General features: G+C 36.8%; 1 protein-coding gene across 3 annotated transcripts in view; it reads right to left on the reverse strand.

Moving 5' to 3' along the window:
- The window catches only part of LOC150076264 (man(5)GlcNAc(2)-PP-dolichol translocation protein RFT1), a 156,520-nt gene that overhangs the window by 88,927 nt on the left and 47,810 nt on the right, over positions 1-19,783 (reverse strand). For all 3 annotated transcript variants that reach the window (XM_090387118.1, XM_090387119.1, XM_090387117.1), the window contains one exon: positions 9,912-9,990. In XM_090387118.1, coding sequence (XP_090243244.1) covers positions 9,912-9,990 — 79 coding nt within the window. The remainder of the gene's footprint in view (positions 1-9,911; positions 9,991-19,783) is intronic.

The raw sequence follows: 19,783 nt of genomic DNA on the forward strand, positions 1-19,783 counted from the left end.
CAAAATCATCACCAAGGCCCAAAAAGTTTTGTTTAGAGAAGTTTAGGATCAAGATGATGCTGATCATGTATTTTGACAAACAGCGTTTAATTCACAAGTAATGTGTACTTGAAAGGGGAGAGAGTCAATGCTGCATTCCACATACAGATGCCTCTAAGGGTATTGAAATGCATTTCCCAAGTGAGGCCAGAATTTTGAGAAAATGGTAGCTGATTATTGTTGCACGACGATGTCCCCATTTTGCACTTGTTGTGATGACATTTCTGATGAGATGAAACAAGGCATCATACAGATTAACCATCTACCCTATTCAGCAACAGCAGACTTCTTTCCCAAGGAAAACTTTTTTTTTTATGAAAACCCCAAGCATGAGTTGGAGGTTGAGAAGATGAAAGATATTTGTTGACATTAGACCTGAACTTCTGTAGATTGAAATTTTCAGGAAATACGTATGAAGGAAGGTTGTTCCAGAAAATGGAAGTTGGATTAATAAATGAGGAAGAAGAAAAGTTGGTTCTGTAAGTTTGAACTTGGACACTAAAAGGATGCTGATTGGCTGCAGCATATGTTTGGAAGAGAGAGAGCAAGAATTATTGAAGTCAACTCAGAAGAACAGTGCCCATGGAAATATCTATAGAAAAGGCATGCACCAGAAAGAGAATGCTTATGAGACAGAGAGTGGAGACTCTGTTAGAGATGAGTCATTAATTAATCTAACTGCCCTCTTTTGAATGGAATCTAGAAGCCTGAGGGACACTGCCCCAGATGTGGGAACAATATTCCATGGTAGGGTGGATTTGCAATTTGTACAGAGTGAAGAGCTGTTTGGAAGAAAAGTAATGCCAAGAGTAAAAGAGAAAACACAGTTTCTTAGATGTAGAGGAAGCAATATTTGAAATGTGCTTATGCCAAGAGAGATTAAAAGTCAGGGTAATTCCCAATAGAGATATATGATCTTGCCTAGAAATCAGAGTGTCATCGAAGATAAGCATAGGAGCAGAAGAATCCTTTTTGCAAGATATAAGACAGGACTGAGTTTTAGAAGGATTGAAATCAACTAAGTTATATTTGCCCTGCTGGAGAATTACCTGGAGATCAGCAATTAAGAAATTGGTAGTGGATGTTCGAGAAGTTGAAGCTGTTTGCGCAGAGCAAGGTTTCTCAAACTGGAAGGTGGAATGCAATGTGCTATCATCAGCAAAACTATGGATAGGATTTCTGGTCAATGGAAGGCCATTAATATACAAGAGGAAAAGAGTGGGAGAAAGAACTGAACCATGGGGAACACCACCATTAGTGTAGAAGTTAGAAGATGGAGAGCCATCAACCATTACCAGCAGTGAGTGGTCAGAGAAAGAGAGAAACAGAGTTCATCCTAAACTCTCTTTCCATTGAGGTCAGAAATTTCCCTCAAAGGAGAGCAGGATGTTGACAACATAAAGAAAAACGTAACTGCCTAACTGAACTTTAGATGCCTTCGCTGACTCTTTTCTGTAACTTTTAGAATGGTATAATAAGTGCATTTAATCAGGTAGTGATTACTCCAAACAAAAACAAAACTATTTTTGAGCTCTTTTTTGTGTTCTTTTTATTGCACCAGTCTGAACTTTACTGCCCCACCTTGTATGTCATGAAGGTAGTGAGAAGCAAAGCAGGTAAAACTAAATGGATCCATAACTGATAACTAAAAACTTTTTAAATACAATAAACTCCTGTTATAGTGGAACCCTTTTTTATGACCTATTTTTCACATTTAATCTATGTTTTGGTGGATAACATGGATTTTTCAGTTTTTTATTTGCAGTGTTTACAAAATAATGGTTTATATTTTAGTTGAAAATCTGCACACTTAATATACTATGCTTGCTTTTTTGAATGGTATTAAAAATGATTTAATAAAATATTTTTATTGAACTAAACATATAATGATGAATTATAAACATGATAAAGTTGTATTAATGTAATAATAATGATGCTGTCATTAATGAAATTTATTGATGTCATATTTAATGTGCACAAGACATTGATTACTTTAATTTTTTTATTTGTTGGTATAGTAACTGGTGTCTCTTGTGGGTGTTCAACATGGCATCAATAGATAGATTTCACCAATGGCATTATTTTTAATTTAATGCAAAAAAAGCAAGCATATACTAAGCATGCAGGTTTTTTTCTTGCGTCATATGCCTCTACTAATGCTATTTCACAGTTATTCTATATCTGCATCATTAATGGTTACTACTTCATTTCCAACTGCAGCAGTTCTCTGGAAACAGTTTTTTCTGTTATGATTCATCTATGATACTACTAAAACACTGACTCAAATTGATAAAATGCCTTTATTAAACAAAAAAAAAAAAAAAAAAAAAAATGTGTGGGGGAAACGAAACATAGGCTGCATGATCGCCTGGGGGAACATGATAGGGCCTTCAAGACAGCCAATTACGTGGGTTCAGCTGCAGCTGAACATGCCTGGGAAACTGGGCATGGCATTACACCTAAAGAAGCAGTGATCATGAATAGAGCGCATGGCTTTTGGAACAGGAAATGGCTAGAGAGTTTAAGGATATGTTTGTCTGGATGCTATAGTCTTAATAGGGATAAGGGCTGTACGGCTGTCACATTCATCCACTCTTTGAAGCCCTTATCCTAAGGAGAGGCGAACGGTTTAGAGTGGTTTGTTCCATTTCCGGTTCCAATGCACGAGAAGTGGACCGCACACAAGCGCCACAGTTCGTGTTGCAGACCTGCTGGAGCGTATGTGTACATGTATAAATTGTCAGATAACCTGCAACCATTATTGCTGAAGGTGGCCGCTTCTACCAAAAGCTCCTGTTTTAATGGTTTTTAGTGATTTTAAACATCTTTTTAGCACCTTTAATTTTATATTTTATTGCATTTTATTCTTGTTATATACCATCTTATTTTATTTTAATATACAGTTTATACAGTCAGTATGTGTATTTTTTTTTTTTTTTTTAATAAAGGCATTTTATCGATTTGAGTCAGTGTTTTAGTAGCATTATAGATGAATGGTAGAGTACCTGATTCCAGAGGCCTCTTCAATCAATTTTTTTTTTTTTTTTAAAATCTTAGATACTTTTACACGATCCCAGCTATTCCACATGAACTCAATGGCCATTTTCACATCAATCTTTAGTTAATAAAAGCAGATGCTCCATTACCTGTCTTCACTAATAGGCATTTGAACCTTGTGATATAATGGTATAATGGCTGAATCTTCTAAGTGTGATATAATGGCTTTGGTATAATGGCTGAATCTTCTAAGTAGCATTCAGCGGTTAAAAAAAAAAAAAAAACTAATTTCACTGTAGTTAACAGCCGACCGGGCTAGCCGGGTGGGTAAAGTGCCTGCTTGGCAACCCAAAGGTCGCGGGTTCGATTCCCACCTCGGGCTTGGATCAAAGTACTGCAAAAACCTTGGAAGTGCATTATGGCCACAGAAGCCAATGCGCCAACAACTACCAAAAAAAAAAAAAAAAAAACTGTAGTTAACATAAAGAGAGAATAGTGTGCAGTTTAGCATTTCCTTAGCATTTAGCACAGTACTGCCAAGCTTTGGCAAAAATTTTCTTCATTTTTGCAACCAAGTTTTATCAAATTCCTCTAGCCATTCACCGAATGTGTTGCATCATCCACACTTGTTTATTACTGCAATATGTAATAGAAAGTCCAGCAAAATCAATTCCCTTAAAACAATGCAACTTTACAGATTTGCCTATAATGAGTGGTTTCATTTTGTTACAGTTGTCCATATTAATGTCCAAGAACTACTGTAAAAGAGTCTTTTCAATAAAGTATACAAAGTACAAATGAATTTTTTTCTTCCCTTCTTCTATAGCATCTTTAGACTTGGCTGATTTAGACAAATGTGAGCTGTGTTTTTAATTGCTGTGGCAAAAGAATTTCATATTCTTTTGCCACAGCTTTTCATATTCTTTTGCCGCACGAACTTTATTCTGACCTCCACCATAGGGAGTTTTTTTAGCCTCGACCACATTTTGCAATTATTCTGGCTCTTTCATTTTAACTTAAAACAACACTTGCAATGCGAGAACTGCAAACATATCTGTGCAGAAGAATGTGAAACTGACTGTTTCTGAATCCTGTTTAATTCAACAGCTTTTGATTTTGGGTCTGCTTTCTCCTTTTTTTTTTTTTGTTAATTAAAAATTTTTCATGTTCCCAGTATATCATGAAGTACTGTATTCTTTTATATATTGTTTGCAAATAAATGATGCTTCCTTATAAAAAAATATGTACAAAATTCCTGTAAGTTGGAAAGGATTAACATGTAAAGATTTTCAAAACTATTCTTGAAGGTGATTCTGTTTAACACAAATTTAAGCTAAATAAAGGGGAATTGAAACTTATTCATTATACCTATAAATGATATCATTATAAATGGGCTTGAATGGAACACTTTTTGTAAGTGAATTTGTGTATTTATATATAGTATATCTCCCCAGATGGTATTCTCCACCTTGTCGCGGTGGGGAAGCTTGTGTGTCCCGATGACCAGAGATCTAAGTCAGCAGTAGCTTAGCTACTGGTAGGGCCTCCCAAGCTGGATAGGTCAAAGGCTAGGCCAGACTAAGAGAGATACCCTGGTCCTCCAGGTTAGGGTTACTGCAACGGGCTAGCTTCTCATTCAGTATAAAAAATACACAAATGCTAAACGACCTGTAAGTGGAAATGACAATGGACTGCACTTTCGGAAATGACTCGGCAAATGGAAAAGGACAATGATTTTGGGATGCTGAAATATTCAAGGTCTTTCAACTAAAAGAAACTTGCTTCAGGATGAACTGTAAAAATTCAATTCAGACATCCCTTTTTCTTTGTTTTATCAGCGACAAAGAAAAAGGGATGTGGAGAGGAAATAATGAGAGATACTACCATCTTTGGAGTGGAGTCAATAAGAGTGAAAGAGAATGAGCAGGAGTTTCTATTTCTGTTAAAAAGAAATTGCAACATAACGTCAAAAACTGGCAATTTATTAATGAAAGAATGATCTCATTGGATCTGACAATGTATGGGAGAGAAATATGTATTTTTGGAATATATGCCACCACTAATGACACCACTGATACCTTGAAGGATGAATTTTGGGAGGATCTGAGAGAAGTAATAAGAAAAAATCCCTAAGGACAAAGAGATTTTTTAATGGGGGATTTCAATGCAAGAGTAGGAACTGAGCAAAATAGCAAAGTTATTGGAAGATTCTGAGAGAAAGAGAGGAATGACAACGGAGATAGACTATTCAATCTTTGTGAACAGTTCGACTTGAGAATAAACAACACATTTTGTTCAACACAAGGATATCCATAGACAAGACAAATTAGATCAGTTATAGGTTACATTATTTCAAAACATTCAGGGATATACGTATTGAAAAATGTCAAAGTTTATTAAAGATGTCAAAGTTTATAGAGGAGCCGAATGTGGATCTGATCATTTTCTTGTTAAAACAACACTAAAGTGGAACTGGATTAAGAAAATAAGAATGGACAACCAACTATGCAGGGAAGGAGAAATGCTACAAGTGGATCAGTTTAACATTGAACTACTTCAGGATGACAGCATTAGAAACAACTTCACCTGGAGATTGGTGCTGCAATTAACATAGAGATAGAAGATAATACTGAAGAAATTTACAAATATTTAAAAAAATATTGTAAAAAAAATAGCTCATGAAATTCTGGGTAAAAAGAAGAGCCAAGGACCAAAAAAGACCTGGATTACAGAGAAAGTAAGAGCTGCTGTAGAGGAAAAGAAACTTGAATATCAGAAATGGCTGGGTGAAAGATGCATATAGGAACATTTATTTTGAAGAGAAGAAAATAGCCAATCATTTGGTAGTAGAAGCAAAAAATGAAGAATGGGAAAGAAAGTGCACGACTATTAATAGCAAATTGAGCTTCAAGTGATCAGCGGAATTGTGTGTGTGTGTGTGTGTGTGTGTGTGTGTGTGTGTGTGTGTGTGTGTGTGTGTGTGTGTTATGGAGGTTTAATGGCGTATAAGCTGCTGGGGCTATAGTGCACCTAAGCGGAATTGTGGAAGGTCCTTAAAGACTTGAGAAAACAGAATAAACACAATGCTGGTTTGCAATTAACACCTTTGAAAGATTGGATGAAGTACTATGAAGGACTTTTAAAAGAAGACCGGGAAGAGTTCAAGACAGCGGAAGATTTCGGTGTGGAAGACTCAGGCTTAAAAGTTTATGTTAGGGGAGTAGAACTCTTACTAAAGGAGGGAAGGAATGGCAAATCACCTGGACCTGGAGGAGTTTATATGGCACTTCTGAAATATGGAGGAAGAGGAGTGGCCATTTTGATACAAAAACTGTTAAATGATATACTGAGAGAAGAAGAAATACCAAAAGAAATGACAACAGGATATATCACATCAATTTATAAGGGCAATTGGAAAAGCTGTTCAATTTCAGAGGAATATGTGCCCTGAACCCATGTTAAAGATTCTTGGAAGATGGATCAGGAACCATTTAGAAGCCCGAATCGAGGTGTCAGAAGAACAAAGTGTTTTTTCAGCCAGGAGGTCATGTATAGACCATATCTCAACACTACGACAGATTCTCGAAAAATGTCAAGGAAAAGAAATCTTTATGATTTTCATTGACCTTGAAAAGGCATATGACAGTGTTCCAAGAAAATTCTTATGGGAAGCACTGAAAGTGGCAAATATTGGTGGACAATTGATTAACATTATTAAGACAATTTACAGCAATAATAGATGCAGAATTAAAGTGGGATCAGCTTTGTTACCCAAATTCTTCACTTCAAAAAGGCTTATTACAAGGCTGTTGCATGTCACCAAAACTTTTCAAAATTTATATTGACATCCGCTTAAAATCCTAGTCAAAAAAATGCAATAAAATGGGATTGCCGACCAATAAGAACGTCTATGTTCACAATTTACTTTTTGCAGACAATCAGGTGGTGATAGTATAAGACATAGGAGATGCAGACTATGCACGTCGTAAATCTTTTGAGGAATATAAATGGTGTGGTCTAAAAATCAATTTTAGCAAGTCTGAAATGTTGTCTTCAGGATCAGGACACATTCTAAATATTGAAGGTTTTAAAATCAAACAAGTCAATAAATTCAAATATTTGGAATGATGAATCAAAGCGATGAATCACCCCCAAGCAGAGAACAATAAGAGAATTGCAGATGGCAGAAAGGCTATCGGCATGTTAAATTCTGTTCTATGGAGCAGAAATATTCTAAATAAAACAAAGAAACTTATATTTCAAATGATTATACAAAGTCTTTTATTGTATGGAGTGGAAACCTGGACGTTGAATAGGTGAGGGGAAAACAAATTGCTCTCCACAGAAATGGATTTTTGGAGACGCTCAGCAAGAACTCCTAGAAGAGACAGAAAATGGAATGAAGACATAAGAGAGAAAATGGTAGTGAAAAAGAATAATTATTGATACTATCAAAGAAAAGCATTTAACATGGTATGGACATGTAAAATGGATGCAAGAAACCAGATATCCAAAGATCAATAGGAAGACCTAGGAGGATATGGATGGATGGAGTGTGGGAGTGCATGACAGCCCGAGGTTTAACTGACCAAGACACCTTGAACCGCACTTTATGGTGGGAAAAAATTCCTACCATAAAGTACTCCTCTTGAAGAAGATATATAGTAAATACCCTACTAATTCAGACCCTCTACAATTTAGACTGTTTTTTGTTTTTTTTATGTAGAGGTAGTTCTCAACTTTACGAATTAATTTGTTTCTAGTGTATGCTCTTAAAGCAAAAACTCTTATAGTGAGAATTTATTTCCCATAAATGTAATGTTAAAAACAGGGATTATGTTCTCAACTATAAAATTTGACCATAGTAATGTTAAACAAAGGTCAACAAAACAATAGTTTATGCTTAAACAATGATTTATTTATCCAAAGAAAGGAAAACAGTCTTTAAAATCAACCAAATTATAATAATAAAGAAATTATTTATGTCATACAAATGGGTAAAGAATGTTTATTCTTCATCATCATTGACTGATAATAATAAAGACTAATGAGATCATGTTTGCTTATGATTTCATATTTTGTTTCCAATGTTATTCCTCTTTGCTGTTTCTTTTTATTAACATCACTCTCAGTAATATTACTTCGTTTTGGCATACTGTACAGTATTAATAAGGGAGATAAATTTGAAATAAGACAAGACAGCGAAAATGAAGAGCATCACAACTACTCTTTGTAACATCAGCATGGTAACTGCTTCATGTTTTGTGAGTCAGTGAGATGCTCTCATCTGTCTGAACAAACAAACAAACATGCACAGTAGTATGTGTAGCTATACAATACTACACTAGTATTGTATAACTATGCACAGGGTTTGAAATGCCATATTTATGAATGTTTAGCATTTATTAATGTTTATATATATTCGATTTTGTTGATACTTGATACTTGAATAAAAGAACTTGTAAACCCGGGAACTACCTGTATTTTATTTATGCAGAATGGAGATTTTTTGTCACATAATTCTATGAGAATTTAATGACAATTCCAAACATTCTTCAGAATGGTTTTACAAACATTTTCTAAAAGAAGGAGAATCATTCAAAAGGAAAAATTAAATGCAAATGAAAACATTAAGGCATTGCTATCGTTAGGTAATGCGCCTACACCCTTTTGCTGATATTTTATCAAGCAACAATGGCAACAGTTAGTACTTTTTCTTATCTTCCAATATCACACTCTTGTATACAACCTATGGATTAGGCAGTCATATCTGTAAATGCTTGTATTGAAGGAAACAGAGCATTTGGTTTTATGAAAACTGCTGACAGTGCACAGGACACAGAAGGAGAAAGGATATTGAAGTAAAGAATTATAATATAAAAAGTATTATTTACAATGATCATGATCTTATTGATTGCTTTAGGTGGAATCACAAAGATAAAGAGTCAAAATGTGTTGCACATATTTTGATACTCCTCATCCTTTTAATTTAATATTCTTTAATATGGTGAATGTGGCTAGCAGAAGGTGAGGCTGGATACCATATGGTGATGGAAAAAGGAATAGCAACAAAGGGAAAAATTGTAGGTGAAGTGGGAAATTAAGAAGGATAAAAAAGAAAAAGTTAAATTATATGAAGGCATAAGCTGCCTCGACAGCCTTATTAATTTGCCAATTCTGATAACGAAAGAATATTTTTACCCACTCTAATAGAAATGAAGGACAGCATTATGAAACAGCAATATAATTGTATTTTCTTCAAAAAAAAAAAAAAAAGACTATATGATTGGACTAACTTTCTGGGACTGTTTTGATGGCTCAAGGTTGACCTGAATATACACTATATTGCCAAATGTAAACAGACACCTGCATGTTTCAAATTTCGAAGTCATGGCTCCCAAATGGGTGGAAAAATAGGCCAAGTCACAGCTATCCTCTAAGGCTTTTGATCTGACACAAGACGTATTTAAAAGCCAAATAACAACATACAGCTGTTGTTGTTATTTGGCTTTTAGGAGCATTAGCAACTAAGGCCATATTGCTCCGGAGATATGCGGTGGTCATTCCCTGACATTTCCGCATCCTCCGTATTTGGTAGGCACGGGCTCGAACCCCGGTCTAATCAAGAAGCGTGTGCTACACACTGCTGCTCCTGCCCACTGTATACAGTACTCAGTAACATGAAGGTAGTGTTTACTCAGACCAACAAGGTGAGTATTTTTTTGATTTTATAAACTGTTTCTACATTGAGATTATACAGTTACTTTATATAGTCCATGAAATTCTTAACAGAAAAAAAGTTTATATAACCAGCTCACATTTTTGGCCTATAAAGAAATATAGAGAAATACTTTTTTTTTGTTTGATATGCTTACCTTCTGTCAATATCTGTTTTAAGATGGTTTGCTTCAGGAAACTCCATGTTAATTTTACTATTTTATAATCAGCGAAAGGCTAAAATAAAGATTGAAATTATAATAAAACAAAATCAAAAGTTATGAAAAAACCTGGCATAAATGATAATTATCAGAAAACATGTAATATGCTGTTACTGTCAATTTTCAGAGAATGTTTTTATCTTTACACCAAACAATGCAAATAAGCTAACCCTACAGGATTTTTCCTGAATCACACAGAGGAAAGCAGAAAACACTACTTGAACAACAAATTATATTGCAGATGATACAAAGGTTGGCAGGGTTATTAACGACAGTAAAGACAGTATGCTACTCCAACTGGACCTAGATAAGTTGGGAAAATGGGCTGAGAAGTGGCAACTGAAGTTTAACATTGACAAATGCAAAATACTGCATATGGGTAGCAATAACTCAAGAGAAACGTATCAACTGTGTGGTACTACACTCAGGGAAGTGGAAAATGAAAAAGACTTGGGGGTAATTGTGCAGTCAAATATGAAGTTCGCTGAGCAGTGCAGATGGGCTGCCAGGGCAGGTCATGGAGTCTTGTCAATGATATATAGGAATTTTGCTAGCAGGGACAGTGTGGTGATTATCCCATTGTACAAGGCAATGGTCAGGTCACACCTAGAGTAGTACTGTGTACAGGTCTGGAGGCCTCATTTTAGGAAGGATGTAGAGTTGCCAGAACGTGTACAAAGAAGGGCAACAAGATTGGCGAGGAAAACAAAGGAATGTTCTTACCAAGAAAGGCTTAAGTTCCGCAAATTGCAGTGCCTGGAGACTAGGCACATGCGAGGTGATCTGATTGAGGTGTATAAGGCCTTGAACGGGTTGAGCAAGCCCAATTGTTTGTTTGTTTGTTATTTGGTTTTTAGGAGCATTAGCAACTAAGGCCATATTGCTCCGGGATATGCGGTGGTCATTCCCTGACCTTTCCGCATCCTCCGTATTTGGTGGTGATGGGCTCGAACCCCGGTCTAATCAAGAAGCATGTGCTACACACTGCTGCTCCTTTTCACCTGGCTATGGAGGCACAGAAAGCCCAATGCTGATGGGATTCTTCCTCTTGCTCAGATTAAGAACCTGAGGGGGGGGGCATAGATTCAAATTGAGGAAAGACAGTTGTAGAATAGATGTGTGGAAATTTGCCTTTAGCCAGCAGGTAGTTGATTGCTGGAGCAGACTTCCATCTCTTGTTGTGGAAGTTGATAGCTTAAATAAATTTAAGGCCAAGTTGGACAGGCATTTGGATGAATGGATGGGTGAAATGGGAGATTTTTTTTTTTTGGCTGATGCTGCATAAGCTTGCTTTCTTGCATTGTATGCCTCAATTAATGCTAAATGGAAGAGGTCTAAAGTCCGACACAGCCCTCCATGCTTTCCAATGTGGAAAGCATGTGGTGACACATGGGATTTCAACAACACTAGAATCCTTTCTACAACAGGCAATACAACAGAAGGAAAGTTAAAGAAGCTGTTTACATAAAAATGTTTGGAGCCTCAGTAATCAATAGAAAAAATTGGGAGTCAAGTTCAACCTGCAATATTTTAAACTTTTTGATAAGAAAATAGAAGAAATGAAAAACAAGGAAAAGAAAATAGGCCAGTTGTCCAAAGGAGTAGCCCACATATAACCCCTTCCAGTCCACCAGAACCAGACTGCACACCAACCCTGATGTCCATAGTATGAGAGAAAAGGTCACCTCATGCTTCCACTTCACAAAAACCCCAGATCTAGTACAGAAAATCTAGCACAATCTTATTGGCTATTGAATTAATCTCTCACCTATAAATTAACTGATGGCAGTACCCCTTGCTGTATGTACATCAGGTTTCTTGGAGCATCAGCAAGAGGAGTCTGTCGGCAGGTAAGAATTTAATCTCTTTGTATTTACCTAAGGTTTACTTAATTTAATATCTGGTTTCTGTTGTAACAATATTTCAAACTTAGAATTGTTTATTAGCAAATTGTAATCAAAAGATTGGTAATTATATTTGTAATATATTCAAATTTGTAATCCTAACTATTTTTTGTTTCCCCAACAACATGGTATGTTGATGGGTATTGGTATGGTATCTGAGACATCACCTTAATGTATAGTAGTTTAGGCGAATAGCTTAATAAACTATATTATTAATTTCATGTGGCATAAGAATGGTATTAAATATAGTAATAATCTTAATACCCATGCATTATTCTGGGTTTTTCAGTCCATCAACACAACAAGCAAATTGGCAATAAACATGCAAATGCATAGACAATGCACATGAATTCAGCAAAACACGACCAGAGTAGTTGGTTATGTTGTGCTGAATACATTGCCTTATCAATTACATACACATCAGAACTAGCTTGGCAAGAGGGACTATTATGCAGAAGTATTATACTGTTATGTAATTTCTTAAGTAATTTTTTAAGATTTACATATTGAACAATAACTGTTCAGTGGTCTATTTTGTTATTCTTGCAATTTCAATTTTATTTAAAGATAGATTTTATTAAAGATAAATTATATATTTTATTTAAAGATAAATATTGTTTCAATTAGGATAGATAGGCACAACATTTCTTAGGATGTTGTGACAGATGGGGGAAATTGTGACTGGTGATTCTTTGAGTAACAGCCATTTTTGCTTATACTTGATGTTGCTTGTATGCTGAAATTTCTCTACATGATTGAGATGCATTTTTATGTGCTGGCAGGGAGCACAATGACCTAAAATTAAAAATAATGTACTGTTAGATGGGGAAACAAGTTAATTCCCAAGAACAAAATCAAACTGGAGGTTCAACAAACGTTGAATTATCTAATTCTATTTTTCTACTTGGTCAGTACCCCCCCCCCCCAGTGTAGCAAAAGCCTGTGGCTTCCTTGCACTATATGATGAATACTATTACTATTTCAGGCAAGGTGCTTCCAAGTCTAACGGCAGGACTGGATCTTCTGGTGCAAAATGCTTTGACTGCATCTTAGTTGTTATTGTTGTAGTGGGGTTTAATGGCGCAAGGGCTACTATGGTCAAACTGCGCCTGTTATTTTGGTCTAGAAGTGACTGGGTACATTATAGGAAATAGGTCTAAAAGTGACCGTAAACGTTAATCATTTTCAGGTAAGTAAAAAGTTCTGAGAAATTGCTATCATCTTTCAAGTATATGAGATAGTTGTAGAGATTTTTGTAAATTAAGCTGTGATTTGAAACATGCAATTCTAACTAAATGGTAATGTGCACACTCAATTAGGATAGGCTTAACGGTAAGTAGGAAGCTACAGTGTAAGCAAAGTGGAGGATCTTCTCCTAGCAGTAAAAAGAGGTGTGTCAGATGTGTATGGCCAATTCGTGCCCTGAAAGTATGACCTCTTCATGCCTGTTTAGTCTGAAACTGGATCTCCACAACTGTGGATTCTGTTTTATCTCAAGAAGTTTGTTTCCCGTCTGGGTATGCCACATTTCAGACCACATCTCAGTACATATCCGTCATATGATTGGTTTGAAATCAGAGTAAGGAACCGGGATGGAATCAAAGCAAGCAGGGTGCTTTGCTGCTTCGTCTGCACACTCATTTCCTAGAATTCCAATGTGGCTGGGTATCCAGCAGAATTTGACAGTTAGCTTCTTTTCACTGAGGTTACATAACTGGGATCTGATTTGTGTGAGAAATGGATGGGAATGTTGTAATTTATTCTGTAAGGCACTCACTGTACTTAAAAAGTCTATCTATATTATGACCTAGATATTTACTAGGTCATTAAGGAGATTCAAAGCCATTTTTATTGCATAGAATTCAGCTGTAAAAACACTGCATTCAATTGGTAACTGGACAGAGGCAGTGGATGTAGGAAGGATCACTGTAGCTCCTATGGATATGTCAGTTTTTGAGCTGTCTATATATGCACGAAGACTGGACTGTGAGCATTGGCCAATGCATGTAAGTAACTGTCTAAAATTTTGATTTGATAGGGAGTATTTTCCCCACTGAAGAAAGGAGTTATCACATAGAGGTATATATATATATATATTGCCCATGGTGCTTGTACTGCATCTGCAGCTTGAGATATATTTCCAAGATAGATGTTCCAGCATTGCATTAGCTCCTGTAGCCAGATGTCAGCAGGTTTGTTTTTATAAAGTTTGTCCATTAAGTTTCAAAGAGATATGTCCAGATGGGGTGATAAGGGATGCTACCTAATTTGGCTGCATAGCTAAGAAGCAATACTTTTCTCTTAAGATGTAGTGGAGGTTCATTTGCACTGGGGTGTTTTAAAGGCTCCTAGAGCAATCCTGGGAGACTATGCTACACTGGATTAAGCCAAGCCAATGCCGTCTTCTGTGCAGAATCATAAACTGTGGCGCCATAGTCTACACAAGATCTTATCACAGTTCTATACAGGTGTAAAAGTGTGAAGTGATCGGCTCCCCGTGCCGTAGAAGAGATCACTGTGAGGTTATTCATTTTTTTCATGCGCTGAGTTCGCATTTGCGTTATAAGAGCCTGAAAGTTAAGTATAGTGTCGAGTACTCAGCCCAAGAACCAGATATTTTTGCTAAGTGCTATTGGTTGAGTTCTTAACCTTCCTGGAGCTGATGTTTTTTACAGAAGTGAACAGCAGTTGTTTTTGTTGCAGAGAGGCGATAGCCATTGTGGGATGCCCATAATTCTATTTTATTTATTGAGAGCTGCAATTGAGGCTCAATGGAGTGCATATTTTGTGAGTGGCAGGATATTGTAAGGTCATCTGCATACAGATAGGTATCGACATTAGCCGGAATATTGTCTGTAGAATTGTTTAGCCTAACTGCACTAAGAACTGATCCTTGTGGGACCCCCTTCTTCTTGGACAAATGTACAGGACAGTGAATTTCAGTAACACACATGAAAGGTTCTATTTTGGAGAAAGCTCTGAATGATTAGTGGTAGCTGATCCCGATGTCCTGTGGCATACAGATTTTGCAGAATGCCATAGTGCCAGGTGGTATTAAAGGCTTTTTTTTTTTTTTTATATCCAGACAGACCAAGACAAGATGTTCTTTATGGATAAAAGCATTCTGTATGTTGGATTCTGCCTTGATCATAAGGTCCAGAGTTGACCGATTTTTTCTAAAGTTGTACTGGTTCTTGTTCATTATCGAATGAGATTCGAGGTACCATACTAATCAAGTGTGAATCACTTTTTTCTAATGTCTTATCAAGGCAACTGCTAAGAGATATTGGCTGATAGTTTTGTGGATCTGACTGATCCTTTCCAGGTTTAGGAAAGGCAAGGACTATTGAGTGTCACTAAGAAAGAGGATAGTAGCCTTCTGAGAATATCCAGTTAAAATAGATCAGTAATGAATTCAGAGCTCTTTCATTTAGATGTTTAAGCATCAAATAGTTTATCCCATCAGGCCCTGGTGCACTATTAATATTTAAGGAGTTCTCTAGTTCAAAAAGAGTAAACGGCTGATTATATGGAAGAGATGTTTTTGTATTGAAGTTCAACTTATATTTTTCTGCATTGGCTTTTACTTGTTTAAAGGCTGGCTCATATGGTGACATGGCAGAGGTTTCAGAAAAGCATTCTGACAGGGCATTTGCAACTTCCACTGGAGAGGAGAAGTCTTTACCTTTCCAACTTACGATGGGTGTTGATTTCGGGAGGGATTTACCATTCAGTTTTTTGATTTTGTCTCAAATTTTTCTACTGTTTGTATTTTTAGTAATGATGGAAGCAAACCGGATCCAAGAGTCTTTTTTCGGCTTTTTATGCACATAACGGGCCTTAGCTTTCTTGAAGTTAATCAGGTTGTTAGTTGCTGGGTACTTATGAAACAGATTCCAAGCTTTATTCTGTTCTTTTTTGGCATCACGGCATGCATCATTCTACCAGATATTGACATGTCTGTGAGGACCAACTCCGATTTTGGGTATAGCACAGGTTGCAGCTGTTATTATCTGTGTAGTAATGTGGTCAATAACATCATCTATAGGCTGGCTTTTAATAATTTGATCATGAAAGGAAGTTGCATTGGTGAACTTGTTCCAATCTGCTTTGGTAAATTTCCATTTTATGCGGCTGGCTATATATGAGGTTCTATATGTTCGCAGTTTGCAAATAATCGGATAATGGTCACTGTTCAGTGGGTTATTTGAAACTGACCACTGAATGACCGGGAACAGTTTTGGGGAACATATTGATAAAACTAAGCAGCAAAAGTTCCGGTGGGAAAGTGGATATAAGTGTCAGCACCAGTGTTTAACAAGGTGAGATTCTGGTTGTCAAGAACTGTTTCAATGATTTTTCCTTGTTTATCCATTTGGGGAAATCCCATCATAGGATGATGCCCATTGAAATCTCCAAGCAGAATGAAAGGAGATGGAAGCTGTTTTATAAGGTCCTCCAGTTCTTTCACAGTGAATTCTTTGTTTGGGGAAAGGTACACAGAGAGTACAGTTAACATAAAATTCAAAACAATACGTATCGCTACAGCTTCTAATGTGGTCTGCAGAGGGATCTGTTTTGTAGGAACTTTGTTGTCAACAAGTATGGCCATGCCTCCTTGTGTTGAGTTAGTATTGTTTCTATCTTGCTGATAGACACTATAGTTTTTAATCACTGGAGTCGCCTTTGGGTTTCCTCCAGGTAGAAATTTATTGGACTGTACTGTTCGATTAGGTCATAAATATCAAAAATGTTGCTCCGTAGACCTCTACAGTTCCATTGCAAAATGTTTAGATTTAGCAGTTGCGTATGGCTCTGTCTGTTTTTTGTATCCAGCCTGTTTGAATCGATCTAGTTTTAACCTTTTTTTTTTTTTTTTGAAAAGGTAGGGCGTCCAATGTCCATGTTATCTTCTGCATGTAAATCTAAGATAGGCTCATCCTGTGGGATATCAGCATCAGTATCCATATTTGCTGAACATGGTTTGTCTTCAATGTTTGGGGCTGATGCCTTTAGTTTTACAGTTTCTCGCTGAGTTTCAGAAGCAGTTGATGGGACTGTTAGAGGAGTATTGGCTAGTGCAAGTTACTTTCCATTCTCTGTAGGTGTGATTTCTGTGGGGATGATAACACTGATCAAGCCCAGTCGGCTATTGAGATGGATGGGGGCACTGTGATTGCTATTTGTGTTCCTATTGATTGGTATTTCTGGGTTGCTACAGCATAAGTAACTTTTGGCATGGCGAGCATAACTAGCTTCCTGGTAAGTAAGTAACCTTTTGTTTGACTTTGTATTTTTGAATAATTTTTCCTACTCTCAAGAGTTCGCATGCTTTTGAATATGCTGCACCTTTACAATTTGGACATTGTGACATTTCTGCGGTGCAATCTGTTTGCATGTGGGTTTTAGAGCTGCAATTCATGCAGACAGTGTCTCCGCGACATACCGTTTGCGAGTGTCCAAATTTTTGGCACTTGAAGCATCTGATTGGGTTGGGAATGTAAGGTCGCACGCTGCAATTCAGGTATCTGGCTTTGACCCATGATGGTAAGGTCGGTGTGCCAAATATCAGAATAATGCTTCTAGTGGGAACAAGTTCACCATCTTTTTTAATCATTATTCATTTTGTTGTTGTTATTTGATTTTTAGGAGCATTAACAACTAAGGCCATATTGCTCCAGGGATATGTGGTGGTCATTCCCTGATCTTCCGCATCCTCCATATTTGGTGGTCACGGGCTCAAACTCTGGTCTGATCAAGAAGCGTGTGCTATGCACTGCTGCTCCTGCCCACCTGGCTACAGAGGCGCTTTATTCATTTTGCCTGGACGACTTTTTGCTCTTTTAGTTCTTCAACTAGCTCATCCTTCAGTGACATTCATTCCTTTCAAATTATTTAACGTAGCATGAGGGGTGACCTGTATAGGTATTCCGCCAAAAGTTGATATTTTCAATAGGGCCTGAGAATGATGATGCTTTTTTGTGGAGTCTTTTCACCATTTTTGGTGAACCAGCCATGCTTTCTAAATATTTCTGAATTAGAAATGGTGAAAGTACACTCATAGGGTTGGTTGAAAGAGAATGGAGTATAAGGAATGTTGGAAATTCCTGCTGATTCTCATTTTTACGTAGTCTCTTGGATTGCGATATATCATGATCGGATTCATTCAAGTCACGAGAGCTGGGTAATTGTCAGTATCCATGGTTGCTCGTTTTAGCCCTGGAGGATAACTTTTCCCCCAGGTTACTGGCCCCGCCACGTGGAGGCAGGAATGGTGCCACCAGTGACCAAGTGATAAGAGGTTAGTGGTTAGTATGTTATGTAGATTAGTTCAATATACAAAAAGAAGAAAGGTACCTTTCCTTTCTTTTGGAAAGCTTGCTTCTTTATTTAGAAGAGCAGAAAAGAAATAATTTTTGCAAATAAAGACATGAAAATTCTCAGTAATCTGCTGATTCTAAGAAGACGCTTTATAATTCGCTTGGCACTTGGGGCCAATGGTCTTAGTGGAAATTCAGTTGTAAGGGAAACAATATATATTCTGCAATAAGGAAAAGTGGAATAGAATCAGAATATATCTTCTGAATAGTAATAGCTATAAATGCAAGGAAGCCATAGACATTTGCTGCACTGGTCGAGCTTAAAAAAAAAAAAAAAAAATTAGATAAGAAAATACAAATTATTTGCATCCTTCCTCATATAGGTAACTATCCAGTTGACCTTTAAATTTATTCAAACTGCCTGCCAGCCTCAATCACCTGTAAATACAACCTGTTCCAACAATCAATTGCTCACTGACTAAAAGAAAACTTCCTACAATCTAGTCTAAACCTCTTCCCTTATAATTAGAATTTATGCCCCCAAGTTCTGGAATTCTCTATAACAGTGAAAATTCTACCTTCACACATTTTACTAACCCTCCTCTCAGAGCCTTATAAACCTCAATCAGGTCACCTCTCAGGTGCCTGGTTGCCAAGCTCTGTACCTCACATATATGGAGTCTTTCTTCATATGGTCAACCTTTTGCCAATCTTACCATGCAAGTTGCCTATTTTTGGACCCTTTCATAAAGCTAAATGTTTTTTTTTCAGATGAGGATGCCATACTTGAACATAGTATTTCAAATGTGGTCTTACAATTGCCTTATATAGTGGGAATATGACCTCCATATCTCTGCAGGATAATGTTCAATAAATCATTGATAGGACACCATGGGCTTATCTGGCTGCCTGTTTACACTGCTCAGTAAACTTCATATCTGCCCATACTGTAACTCCCAGATCTCTTTCTTCCTCTACTGTTTTTAATTCAACCCCACCAAATGTATTATTTATTTTGTTATTCCCCAGTAAGACCTTGCATTTTTCTGCATTAAAACACAGCTGCTACTTTTGTGACGATTCTTGAAGCCTGCTCAAGTCATCCTGATGGAATGCTACTTGGTACTGATCATTAACTACTCTACCAATCTTTAAGCTGTCTGCAAATTTTGTCATCAAGCCTTCTATCCCGCCATCAATGCTGTTTATGAAAATCAAAAACAAGAGTGGTCCAAGAACTGATCCATGGGGGCCCCACTTCTGACTTTACACTAATCTGAAGAATATCCATTATTCACAATATTCTGCCTTCTGCCGTACAGCCACCCAGCAATCCATCATAGAATGTTTCCAGTAAATCCAATGTGTTCCAGTTTATACAATGAGCTCTCATGAGGGACTGAGTCAAATGTCTTGGTAAAATCCAAATAATCTATGTCGAAATTGTTCCCTATATCCAGCTCATGGGTAAATGTGTCAAAATAGCTACCAAGTTAATTAAACATGATTTTACCTTAACAAAACCATGTTGTGTGTCCTTCAGAATGCCATATCTATCTAAATGTCCTTGGATTGCACTCTTAAT

Source organism: Mastigoproctus giganteus, chromosome 13 (assembly GCF_048544385.1).
Source record: "Mastigoproctus giganteus isolate SK-2022 chromosome 13, ASM4854438v1, whole genome shotgun sequence".
Classification (NCBI taxonomy): Eukaryota; Metazoa; Arthropoda; class Arachnida; order Uropygi; family Thelyphonidae; genus Mastigoproctus; species Mastigoproctus giganteus.